At 33.6% G+C, this 11,692-nt stretch overlaps 1 protein-coding gene across 1 annotated transcript; it reads right to left on the minus strand.

The window, feature by feature from the left end:
* Nucleotides 1-6,437: 6,437 nt before the first annotated feature.
* LOC107761798 (malate synthase, glyoxysomal) lies at nt 6,438-10,115 on the minus strand. Its single transcript, XM_016580079.2, has 4 exons — nt 9,578-10,115; nt 8,246-8,571; nt 7,824-8,154; nt 6,438-7,318 (listed from the first exon to the last, which is right to left on the minus strand). The coding sequence occupies exons 1-4, from the start codon at nt 9,977-9,979 to the stop codon at nt 6,662-6,664; spliced, it is 1,716 nt and encodes a 571-aa protein (XP_016435565.1). The 5' UTR covers nt 9,980-10,115; the 3' UTR covers nt 6,438-6,661.
* Nucleotides 10,116-11,692: the final 1,577 nt, after the last annotated feature.

The raw sequence follows: 11,692 nt of genomic DNA on the forward strand, positions 1-11,692 counted from the left end.
ATTGAATTTTTGAAAAAAATAGAGCCCTTGAGAGGGAAGGGGAGTAGGAGTACAAGAAACATGAAGATTTTGGGGAAGGTAGGTTGATGAAGGTAGCATAAAAAATTATTTTTCTAAAAATATTCTATACCCTCTAACCAAATACTAAAAAGTATTTTTCAGAAAAAAAAATTCACTCACCAACCAAATAATGAAAACCACTTATTTTTCCTGAAAGCATTATCATACCAAACACACCCTATAACTTAAATTCCGTATGGTTTCAGCCAATACGCCAAACGCCATCTTTTCCTATTAGATGGCTAAAGCATCTACCAGATCATGGTATACTTTTTCTTGGGAAGGGGACGGCTGATAGAAAAAGAAAAAGAATATTTTGGTGAAAATCAAATCCTCATTTAGAAATTTTCGTATGTTACGTCCTAAAGGCGTAAGTAATCAATCAATTCCTCCACTCTTATTTCAGACCTTCTTATCCAGTTTAAATCAATTCTTTCTTCTTCTTCTTCTTTTTCTCTTAATGTCAATGACATTTAATTTTCTTGTCGACGAATAAAGAATTTGATTTCTAATTTCAACTGTACTCAACTACTCCATTTAAGGTAAATGAGCATCACTGATACAAATTACAATCCTACAGCATTAATTATCTCTTTTAGCATATTGCGACCCGTCTAGATACAGTTAATTAGATTATAAGCTTAATTATGTAATTTTACACTTGTTGTGTAAAAATATATTTATATAATCATGCATTTATAGTGTAATTACAGATAAATTTATACGATAAATATTAATACTAACCTGCTAAAAATAGTAACTAACACACTATATCACATATTAAAAAATCAACTTGAAATAACCCATTTTGCAACGTTATGGAATGTATTTTCCGAGTCGAGAACTTATTTTTAAAATATTTTTTTTGGATATACCATCACCATGTTACTAAATTCTTTCATAGCATATTGGAAACAAAACAGAACTTGGATATAGCATGATAACAATCTTTTTCCATTTTTAGCATTAAGATATTCCTTTCCCTATTCAAGATGATATACACTATTGACCTACCTGCAAATTTATATATCAGATAAATATTATTGGTATTCTTTATGAATAATTCACAATTATGGGTATGGGTCACTTTCCCTTTCTAGCTAGATATCAATAAGGGAAACGTATTCTTCAATCTTGACAAAGACATTGCAGGGAGACTGGAGAATTTTATCATATATATCTTGATTCAATGTTTCATAATATGGCGCGCGCACACACACATGTCCCTCTCTGAGAGTGATCATGTTGGAGATTTTCAAATGTACCTATTAAAGTGAGTCTTGCTTCTTCGATAAATAATACTCCTTCTGTCTTGATCTATGTGGTACCGTTTGATTAGGCTCAGAGTTTAAAGGCTTTTGAAATTTATGGTCTAAAATAAGACTTAAATGTTTGTATGATGATAAATCATTTCATTAAGGGTAAAGGGAGCATTTTAAAGTTAAGTTGTTCTGAATATAAAAAGATATTTTTTTATGACAGATTATAAAGGAAAAAGTATCATGTAAATTGAGATAAAAAGAGTGTAATACATGTGTATATAAAGCAATATAACCAAAAATTTGTGTTTCACTAATTATAGGAGGGGGCGAACTTTGTTTTCTTTTAATAGAAAAGATCTAGATATTCTGACCTCCCCTAAAGGCAAAATTCTTTTCTTATTAATTAATCTTATGCAACATCACATCGCTCTGTATTAACAGATCCTTCCATAAACCTTTTGGTCTTTAAATTTGGAATTGAACATCAGACGACATATACTTATATATATTACTTAGAATTTAAGTTTATGCATACCATCATGATAAGTTACATGCAGTAATAATTAATTCACAACTATTTATGACAAATATGATCTAATAACATGAAACATGGAGAATTAATAACCTATTATAATATGAAAATAAAAAATTAACACAGTTATTGTATATTACTTAAACCCATTTATTTAAGCTATTTGAAGTCACACCCATTATTTTGAATTGGCGTTTTTACCTTCTATTTGTAGGGCTCAATCTCTTATTTTAAGCAGAGTTTTTGTCGTATATATTCATTCATTTACTCTCACTTGTTAGGGTTTTAAGGAATGCCAGCGTCAAAGTGTGACATTGATTATGTCCCTAATCTCTACATTAAATTAAGGGAAGAAAAGAGAGCAAAGTACAGGGCTCTGTCTTATTGTGGGGTTTATGTTCCATTATAAAAAATAACTTTTTCTCCTTGGCTTGCTAAAAGTAGATAGCAATCTGGAATTCACCTAGATTTAGATAATGGCAAACCAACTAGAATTGAACACATCAAACCAAATAATTGGCTTCAGCAAATAGTGGAAAAGGATTATGTCTATAAATAAATTGGATTGTTAGCTTAAGTTGGAAACCAGAATCTAAGTCTTGACACGTGTTGACGTGGGCACCAAAAGAAACAAGAAAAGTGGGTAAAGCTTTGGACTCCTGCTGGATTAGGTTTCCACTTTCAACTTTCAAAGTCTCACTCCAAATCCAAGGAACTATAGTTAGTATATAATAATATATAGTACTAAATTCGTAGAATATTTGCTGCTTTTAGGGCAACAAAAGCAGATACTTTAGATGACGAATGAGTAATGAGTAATGACCACTTCCTCCAACCAAAAAACAACACATCCACCTGATTCCTTTCCTAGAATAGTACTATATCTTTTATTACAGCTATTGTGCTATTCCTTTTTAAGTTTTCTAGCCCTACAAGTAGCCGCTTTGAACGGAGCACCTCCAGATTTTATGGAAAGTTATTAAATAGGGAATAATAAGCATTTTAGAATGTGATTAAAAAAGATTTAGTGCGTGCAGAGGCAAGGCAGACGCATACTATAACGAGAGAAATCACTGGCACCAGAAAATTTCGCAAAAGCTCAATGTATACTTGCAAATATTTTTAAGAAATAGTTGACATTAATATAGGTTCCCGTACCAATCTTAATGAGAAGTGATAAATTTATATTGAATATTATGGTGCCCCGCGACCGCTGAACCCTATGTTCGATCCGCCTCTGAGTTTGTGAGTGCTACTCCCTCCGGTTCACAAAAAGTGACCAATTTGCTTTGGGCACACCCATTAAGGAAATACTAAATTCTAGATGAAAATAGTTAGTGTGACTAAACTACCCTTCATTAAAGGTTGCACCATAGTTATAGTAGTATTTACTTCTCTTCTCAAATGTGAGGAGTAAATGACTTTTTAGGGATACGTACATAAGGGTAATTTCAGAAAAACAAATTGAATTTTTTTTAATTATATAAATGGACACTTATTTTGGACCAAAATAAAAAAATAAATTGATCACTTATTATCGACCGGAGAGAGAGTAACATCTTTTTCTATGGAGTAGTGCATAATGGTGATGACTGTTAATTTGATTCTTATAGTAGTGACTTTTTTCCTGAAAACATAATCTATATATGGAGCTGTTTAATAGTAGTTTCCAATTAGTGATTCATTATTAATAGTTTATAGGAGGATCAGGGCAGCATTTGTTCCATCTACCAAGACAAATTAATACACCCCTCGGATAATATGCGAAATCACCTAGAAAATTTGGAGTTTCATACTATAGGAAGACTTACAAATTTGAGATTCAGAAGATTGTTACACGAGCCCTGAGCTATACTTTAAGGGGTTGTTTGGTTGGCCTCCTCAATTTAGTATTTACTGTATAAACAATCCTTAAAATTATATACTGTATAAACAATCCTTAAAATTATATACTCTATAAACAATCCTTAAAATTATATAGTTCCTATATAGTTAGTTCGTGAACCAAACAACCTCTTAATATTTTTGTTTATTTTCAGGATACGTATGGGTAGAATGAGGAGATTAATTTTAGGGATAAAAATCCTCCCAATATTAGGGGATATTTTATTTCGCGAGTGACAACTATGAGGGGACTCAGTTCTCTCCTCGCCCACAGGTCCTTACACTTTTTATAACACACTCCTACTTAATTATTTTATAATATATTTACTGATTGAGGTAGGATTTTCACTAAGAAATTCAAAATATTAAGAATTAAACACATGAAAAATTTAAAAACTATTTATACTATATAAATTTTCAGCGAAACTTTTCTTGGATAAGGATAGCTCTGCGCCGCATACATACTCTTATTTAATTATTTTATATATTTATGTAAGTGAGTAAGTGACATAATCTTTTCATCTAACTTTCAATTCTCACCAAACATTGAGCATAAGACTGCAATTCCATTCATAATTGACTCGCTAGTCATTAACAATTTAGGGTGAAGTTTGTACTACTACTTGAGTTGAAAGGAACTCTAGAGAAACCTTTTGGACTTTGCTCGGCCGATGGGTCAATTCCCTAGAATATTATGTAAAGGCTTTTTAGGGAAGCTTTACATAAATAGCCAGTAGAATTCAATATTTATTTTTTCTATCAAGTATACATAAACTGTACATTAATTATATCTAAATGAATAATATATATATATGTTATAAATCCGCATTTTTTGCTTAATTAATTAATGGACTGCTATTTAAGTTAATTAGTCAAAGAAAAGAAGTACCCAAATATTGGGCCTTACCAAAAGCTTATAGAAGGTCCAGCATTATCATTTTCTAGATGGGCTTGCTCTAACAAGAATTAGATGAATCAGTTTTGGGAGAAATTAAAAAATAGCCATATTTACAAGTAGCCATTCAAAAATAGCCACAGTTTCAAAAGAAATCAAAATTTAGCCATTTTTCATGTAAAGATAAATCTGAACGAAAACACTGTTCAAAATTCAGAAAATACTCCAGCATAATATACTGGAACTGTACTGGAGTTCTAGTATATTATGCTGGAAGTCCAGTATATTTACTTCCAGCATAATATACCGGAGTTTCAGTATAATATATCGGTCCTGCATAATATGCTGGAAGTTCATACACAAGTACTCCAATCTCCAGTATATTATGCCAGAACTTTCCGCGTATTGGATTTCAAGCATAATATGCTGGAAGTTCATATACAGGTGCACCGATCTCCAGTATATTATGCTGGAACTTTCCGTGTTGCAGAAAAATAGTAACTATTTTTCAATGGCATTGCAAGCATTGGCTATTTTTGAATGACCAATCCGAAACTGGCTAGCCCGCTCTATTTTTACATCAATTTTAGGCACCCTTCTTTTGTACCTATCATTGTGTTGCTAGGATTTTGCAATGAATTCAGCTAGAGGTGTCAAATTTGACCAATAAATTTGTAACCCGCCATCCCGGCCCGAAAGTTAACGTGTTAGGTCAAAGTCTTATAGCAAAAAGTCTTCGGAGCTTAAGTAGATGAAGGCATCTTGGTAAAACGTTGGTTGGAATATACATTAATAATCATAAAATTTGTAATTTCACAGGCTTTAAAAATTTTGTGAATTGGTACTGGCTTAGAGTCAGATCTTAGTTGCAATTCTTGAATTCTCATATTCTATGATTTTGTCAACTTTTCATCTAGAGGAATAGAGTTTCCTGGGAGTTGTCGGCGGCTCGACGATCTTTATTCCACGTTTACAGAGGTGAAGCTTTTGACAGGTATTTTTTTATTTATTTGTAGGTTTCTCTACTTCAGGCTCTTCCGAGGGCCTTTGTTTTATAATAAGTGTAACTTGCCGGGCATAGATTAGTTGCTTCGATTTGAGTAATAATTGGATGGATTAGGTTATAACCCGTTATTTAACTTATATTGATCCAACCCATTTTGACCCAAACAAACTTTCGACGAATTAAGTCATAACCCGTTTATTGACTCAACGGATTTTGACCTGCCCAAATTTAATCAATCCGTCTGTTTGCCGCCCTCAAATTCAAGAGATACATTGATTTTGATGCTTAGATAATTGAACAATGAAAGTTCTCAGTCTCACGTAACACATGATCAGGTTATGAGTCATGAACTGAAAATACTACCCTCATAGGTAATTTATCCTCAAAACTTTGTGGGCGTTTGGACATAAGAATTGTCAAATTTCAAAAAAGTGATTTTTTTTTCAAATAAATATAGTATTTGAAAATTAGAACTGTGTTTGGACATGAATATAATTTTGGGTTATTTTTAAATTTTTGTGAGTGATCTGAGTAAAAATTTTTAAAAATAACTTTTTGGAGTTTTTCAAATTTTCAAACAATTCCAAAATTAATCTTCAAGTGAAAATTGAAAATTTTGTGATCAAACACTGATTTCGAAAAAAGTGAAAAAATTCTTCTGTCCAAACGGGCTCTTAGTGTGGAACTCTTTAAATTTGGGTACAAACTTTTCCAAAGGCTATAGTATTCTGAATTCATCGAAATTTCAACACAAATATTCAGAAGAAAATAATTGTACGTACTAGGAAATGAGAACAATAAAATGAACAACTGTCTTTATTATTACAGGGAAAGATAGCAGCCCTCAAATAAAGACTACAGATTGATTGAAAAGCAAAGCTGAAAAAGAGAGCCTTTGGATAGTCAGCTATCTCCGCAAAGGCAAAGTTCCATTTTTCTTTCATTATTACTGGGGAAGATAGCAGTGCAGTCACAATACAGAGACAACAGATTGATCGAAAAAGCAAATTAGGCTGCGAAATTTAGAGGCGGGAAGATGCAATAGGATGATGCATGACAATGTTATTGTAGGCATCAAGAGTCAGAAAATCATCCAAGATTGGTGCAGTACATTGCCTTGTGAATAACTTGCAAGCCTCTTTGTACATTCCCTTCTTGAATTTCTCTTTTCCAACTTCTCTCTCAATCCTAGCCATTTCTTCTTCAACCACTCTTCCAAATAGGTCCAAATTCACCTTCACACCGAGGCCATCTCCGTCCAATTCCGCTCCATATTTCAACCACTGCCAGTTTTGGACTCTGCTAATCTCAGCTGTGGCAGCATCTTCCATCAGGTTGTAAAGAGGGACAGAGCCAGCTCCTGTTAACCAGGCTGCTAAGTACTGAATTCCCACTCGGGTGTTCAGCCGGAGACCCTCCATCGTTCGGACACCTCTCGGCCTCTGCAGCAAGTCTTCTTCAGTTAGGACTGATGCATCGTGGCGCTTCATGGAGTGGATTAGGTTAGGTGCATTGGACATGTTGTTAGTGAATACTTCCATGCAAGCGGGAATTAGGCCAGGATGAGCTGCCCATGTTCCATCATGCCCTGCCTTCACTTCTCTTAGCTTATCTTTCCTTACTAGTTCCAATGCTGCCTCATTTGCTGCTGGATCATCTCTGATTGGAATCTGAGCTGCCTGTTTCAAGGATTCAACAAAGCCATTATGCATCAAATGATCATGTACCATAATATTCCAAATTTATCCTAATGCAAAAAACTGAAGGACAACCACATTGCAGCCGATGCGCTGGCCAACCTAGCCTCTTCCACACATATCAACAGCATGAAGGTTGTTCCTAGAGCACACCTACAGCGCTCTGATGCAGGAACGATCATGTACATACTTCTCTAAAATCAATACTTGAAAGACTGGATGTATAGCTTGAAAGCTCTACCGGTAGTGCCACCCTGTATGCTATTCGCGCCAACCCTCTAAATGATCTCGGCAAAATAAGGGATGCAACACAAGAACTTCCACGGGGTCACTCATCCTAGTAGCATGCTAATGCTTCCTCGTCATATGGTTGGCATTTATGCATTTTAATTGACTTCATAGTCATTATATAACAAATGTGCCTGTGTAGAATTAAATAAAAGAACATAAATGAAAACAAAAAGGAGATGAACTAGTATTGACATACCATGCCTCCCATAGCATGGACGCCATGTTTATGACAGGTGTGGATGAGCAAGTCAGAGTAACTTCTCATAAAGTGTTGAGACATGCCAACAAGAACTCTATCAGGGAGCAGGCGATCGGGGTGAGCCTGGAAAGTCTTGACGTAGCTGAAAATGTAATCCCATCTACCACAGTTGAGGCCAACAGAATGGTCCCTCAGTTCATACAATATTTCATTCATCTGAAACACAGCCGGAAGAGTTTCAATCAGGACAGTTGCCCTAATGCTTCCTTTCTCAATTCCAGCCCATTTCTCTGCCTTCTCAAACACATTGTTCCATATTCTTGCTTCCCTGTCCAAACAAAAGAAAATTTTTAACTACATTTCTTGAAGTTTTAACTTTCAAATACTATTTAAATTCAACTAACAAAAAGACCACTAACCTAGAATTTTCCATTTTGGGAAGATAGAAAAAGGGTCCAAATCCTTGTCCTTGCGTCTTGCGGAAGTTGGCAAAGTTGTGGAAAAAGTAGAGGCCGAAGTCGACAAGGCAACCAGTAGCAGGTTCACCATCAATGAAGATGTGAGCTTCAGGCAAATGCCAGCCTCTTGGGCGCACGAATAGCTTAGCCGTCTGATCATTCAGTTTATAAACTCTGTTTCTGGCTTGATCATGGAATGATATTGTTCCATTCACTGCATCTCTCAAATTTACTTGGCCTCTCATTAGATTCTCCCAACTTGGAGACAGTGCATCTTCAAAATCTGCCTGTGGAATATACACAACAAATCTAGGAGTTAATTAATGGAACTTGATTACCAGTAGTTTATAAACTGCATCACTATATGGAGGAAGAAAAAACAAAATATACATATTCTGGATGGACTTCCAGTCCAATTTGAAGTTAACTTACTTAAGTTCCAGTGCCAACACTCAAATTGCTTAAATTAACTATTTCCTTTAACATAATTTACCACTGCCTTTTTACACAATTATTTTGAACATCTGGAGATATCATTAGTTAATCTACAATACCATTCACTCTTTCTAGCACTGATCTACTAAATTTTACCATTACTAGTACTAACCAAACCGAAATTTAAGGGTAAGTTCTACAGAGTGGTGGTCAGACTAGCGATGCTGTATGGGGCTGAGTGCTGTTATTGTTGTGGTACTAACCAAACCATATTTTGTTTTCTATTCAAGTCGTAACTGATAAACGTTATATGCTTGCTACATGACAAAATCGTGCTCATGTCGGCCGAGGCGGATCCAAAAGTTTGAAGATCACAGGTGCACTTTTAGATTCAACCAAAATTTGCTTTATATATAGGGTGACACTGCTAATATATCACTATTTTCTAAAATTATATACATATATATATATGAAATTTTTACCAAACTTTAAGTGTGCCGGTAATTACCCCTCTTGGTATAGCATAGGTCCACCTCTATTCATATGGTCTTGCATTACAAGCTCCACGTCGAGTCATATCATAAGGTGACCACTATACAAAAATCACTTGTTTCAAACTTGGTCACAACGGCTACATACAATAGTACCCTAAGTTTCCTTCTCTTTTCGCTTTTTTAAATCTTGAAAGTTACTACCATCTTTCTAGTCACTACTATATAAGTAAAAGAAGTTTTATACTATCAGTATATTTTAATCTCTTTTACTAGATAACCGACCTTATTTTTTAAAGTACTACCCCTATTTAGGTAAGAGTGACCAGATACCGTAAAAATTATCGATACCGTAAAATTGACGTACCATGAAAACTTTGGCACCAGAATTAAGGGCATTTATAATCATTTTCCTCTCAACAGGTCCAGTTATCTCCACCCTTCGATCAGCCACAGCCTGTGGCACAGGAGCACACATCCACTCTCCTTCCCTAATATATTTAGTCGCTGGATCAAAACCTGGCAATCCTCCATTATTATATCTCATTTTGGCCTCTTTTCTGCACTCCATAGCATACTTAATATGGCTCCTGAATTCCCTCTGTAAATCAGCTACAAATTGCAAAGCATCCCTAGTTAAAATCTTGGAAAATTCAGGATCATATCTTCCTCTAATGCCCACTCCTTCAGGTACATCATAACCCATCATTCCACTAGTCTTTTTTAGAACAAAGTTATTGGGTTGAAGAAATGTCTCAAAGCTAACCATTTTTGGTAGTTTTCACTAGTATATTTTTGGTTCTTGTTTTTTCAATGTAGCAACGGCGAGGAAAAGGTGCTTTAGATTGGTGAAATTTATAATATGTGGATAGCTACTGATTTAATGATTTTTCCCTTTTTAATATTGTATTTAAATGTGGTTGTAAGGCTTATCGTTATGGGTCTAAAATTAGAGAAATGCATGGCGTTATGTGCGTCAGATGATAAAATGAAGGTGATGTTCTATCTTCGTTCTTGATATATTCAAACAAGGATAATGAAGAGGACTGGTTTTTGATAATTGTGCCAGCCTCGGGAGTTGCAATTTGTTGAGATATATTGGATTATTTAACTGTCTTCTTTGACAAGTGGCATGTTTTGGAGTTTTTGTGCAACGTGTGTTTATGGGAATAGAAGAAAAGTCATTAAAAGTGGTGTATAATTAAAACAATTAATGAAAATAGAGCTACATAAGCAATTCATGAGTAACAACGACTGAACAACTTCTCAATAATGAATTTTAAGAGTTGAAAGATACTCATTTTCTCCTGTCTACAATAAATGATCAATTTATTTTTTAATTTTGATCTACAATAAGTGTTTATTTATATAATCAAAAAAAATTAATTTAATTTTATAAAATTACCCTTATGTACATATTCCTAAAAAATTTTCTTACTCCTAACATTAAATATTTAATTAAGGATAATTTAGTCATACTAGGTATTTTTGTATAGAATTTAGTATTTTTTTAATGGGCGCAGCAAATTGGTTACTTATTGTGAACCGGAGGGAGTAATAATCTATTTGGTCAAGGTTCTAAAATAAGCTTATTTGAGAAATATATTTTTTTAAAAATATTTTTGATGAGAAGTAATTTGTATTTGATTAATTAATTTAAAATTATTTTAACAATTAATATTTGGACAAGGTTTTAAAAAAATTTAAGAGTTCTTTTAAAAAAAAGTATATTTTGTTCAAAAACTCTTTTACTCAAATACATTTTTTTTTCATTCCAAAAACATGATCAAACACCTCTAATTTTAAAATATATATATATATATATATATATATATATATATATACTTTGGGTCTTGAAGAAACTTACCATGCTATAATACATAGATTTCCAGAAGCAATATGAAATCGAAGGGTTAACTATAAGAGAACAATTTCTAAAGTTTTGTGGTTCTTACTTCTTGTTACTACTACTCCTATTAATTAAAGCCACCACGATGCCGTAACTATATGAGAAAGATGAGAGACAAAAGGTGAGGCAAGACATTCAACTTAATCTCACCACCTCTAAAACAAGGAAGCAATCATCCTCTTTATATAAATCTATAGGGAAGAAAATAATGTAGTGATATTTTTAAGCGTCTACACAACCCATGGTTGTACAAAAAATAAAAATAAACTAAATTAAGAAAAGATCAAAAGAATTCTATGATGATGATGAAATACACTGAAACGTGATACAAAATACCCAAATTCAATTCACTGTGAATTTTCATTATTTCTTTAGCGAATGGTCTATCGGAATTGCTTATATGTCCTTCTAGGATAAGGGTAAAGCTGTGTACTGTTTGACCAAAATTTAGATCTAAGTTTAAACAATTATATTTTCTTTACAAGTTAGGATTAGTCTTTTCCAATAATAATATCCACTAAATTATTTAACTAGTGACGTGACAAATGTTATAAGATTTGTGGTGACAGTGAT

The sequence above is a fragment of the Nicotiana tabacum genome, chromosome 6 (assembly GCF_000715075.1).
Source record: "Nicotiana tabacum cultivar K326 chromosome 6, ASM71507v2, whole genome shotgun sequence".
NCBI classification, from domain to species: Eukaryota; Viridiplantae; Streptophyta; class Magnoliopsida; order Solanales; family Solanaceae; genus Nicotiana; species Nicotiana tabacum.

Excerpts from the sequence above, each read along its gene's own strand:
- LOC107761798 (XM_016580079.2), bottom strand. The coding sequence starts at position 9,979 with ATGGTTAGCTTTGAGACATTTCTTCAACCCAATAACTTTGTTCTAAAA. Across the intron at positions 8,572-9,577 it reads CTGGTGCCAAAGTTTTCATG|GCAGATTTTGAAGATGCACT; the intron begins GTACGTCAATTT and ends TATATTCCACAG. Across the intron at positions 8,155-8,245 it reads CCCAAAATGGAAAATTCTAG|GGAAGCAAGAATATGGAACA; the intron begins GTTAGTGGTCTT and ends TTGTTTGGACAG.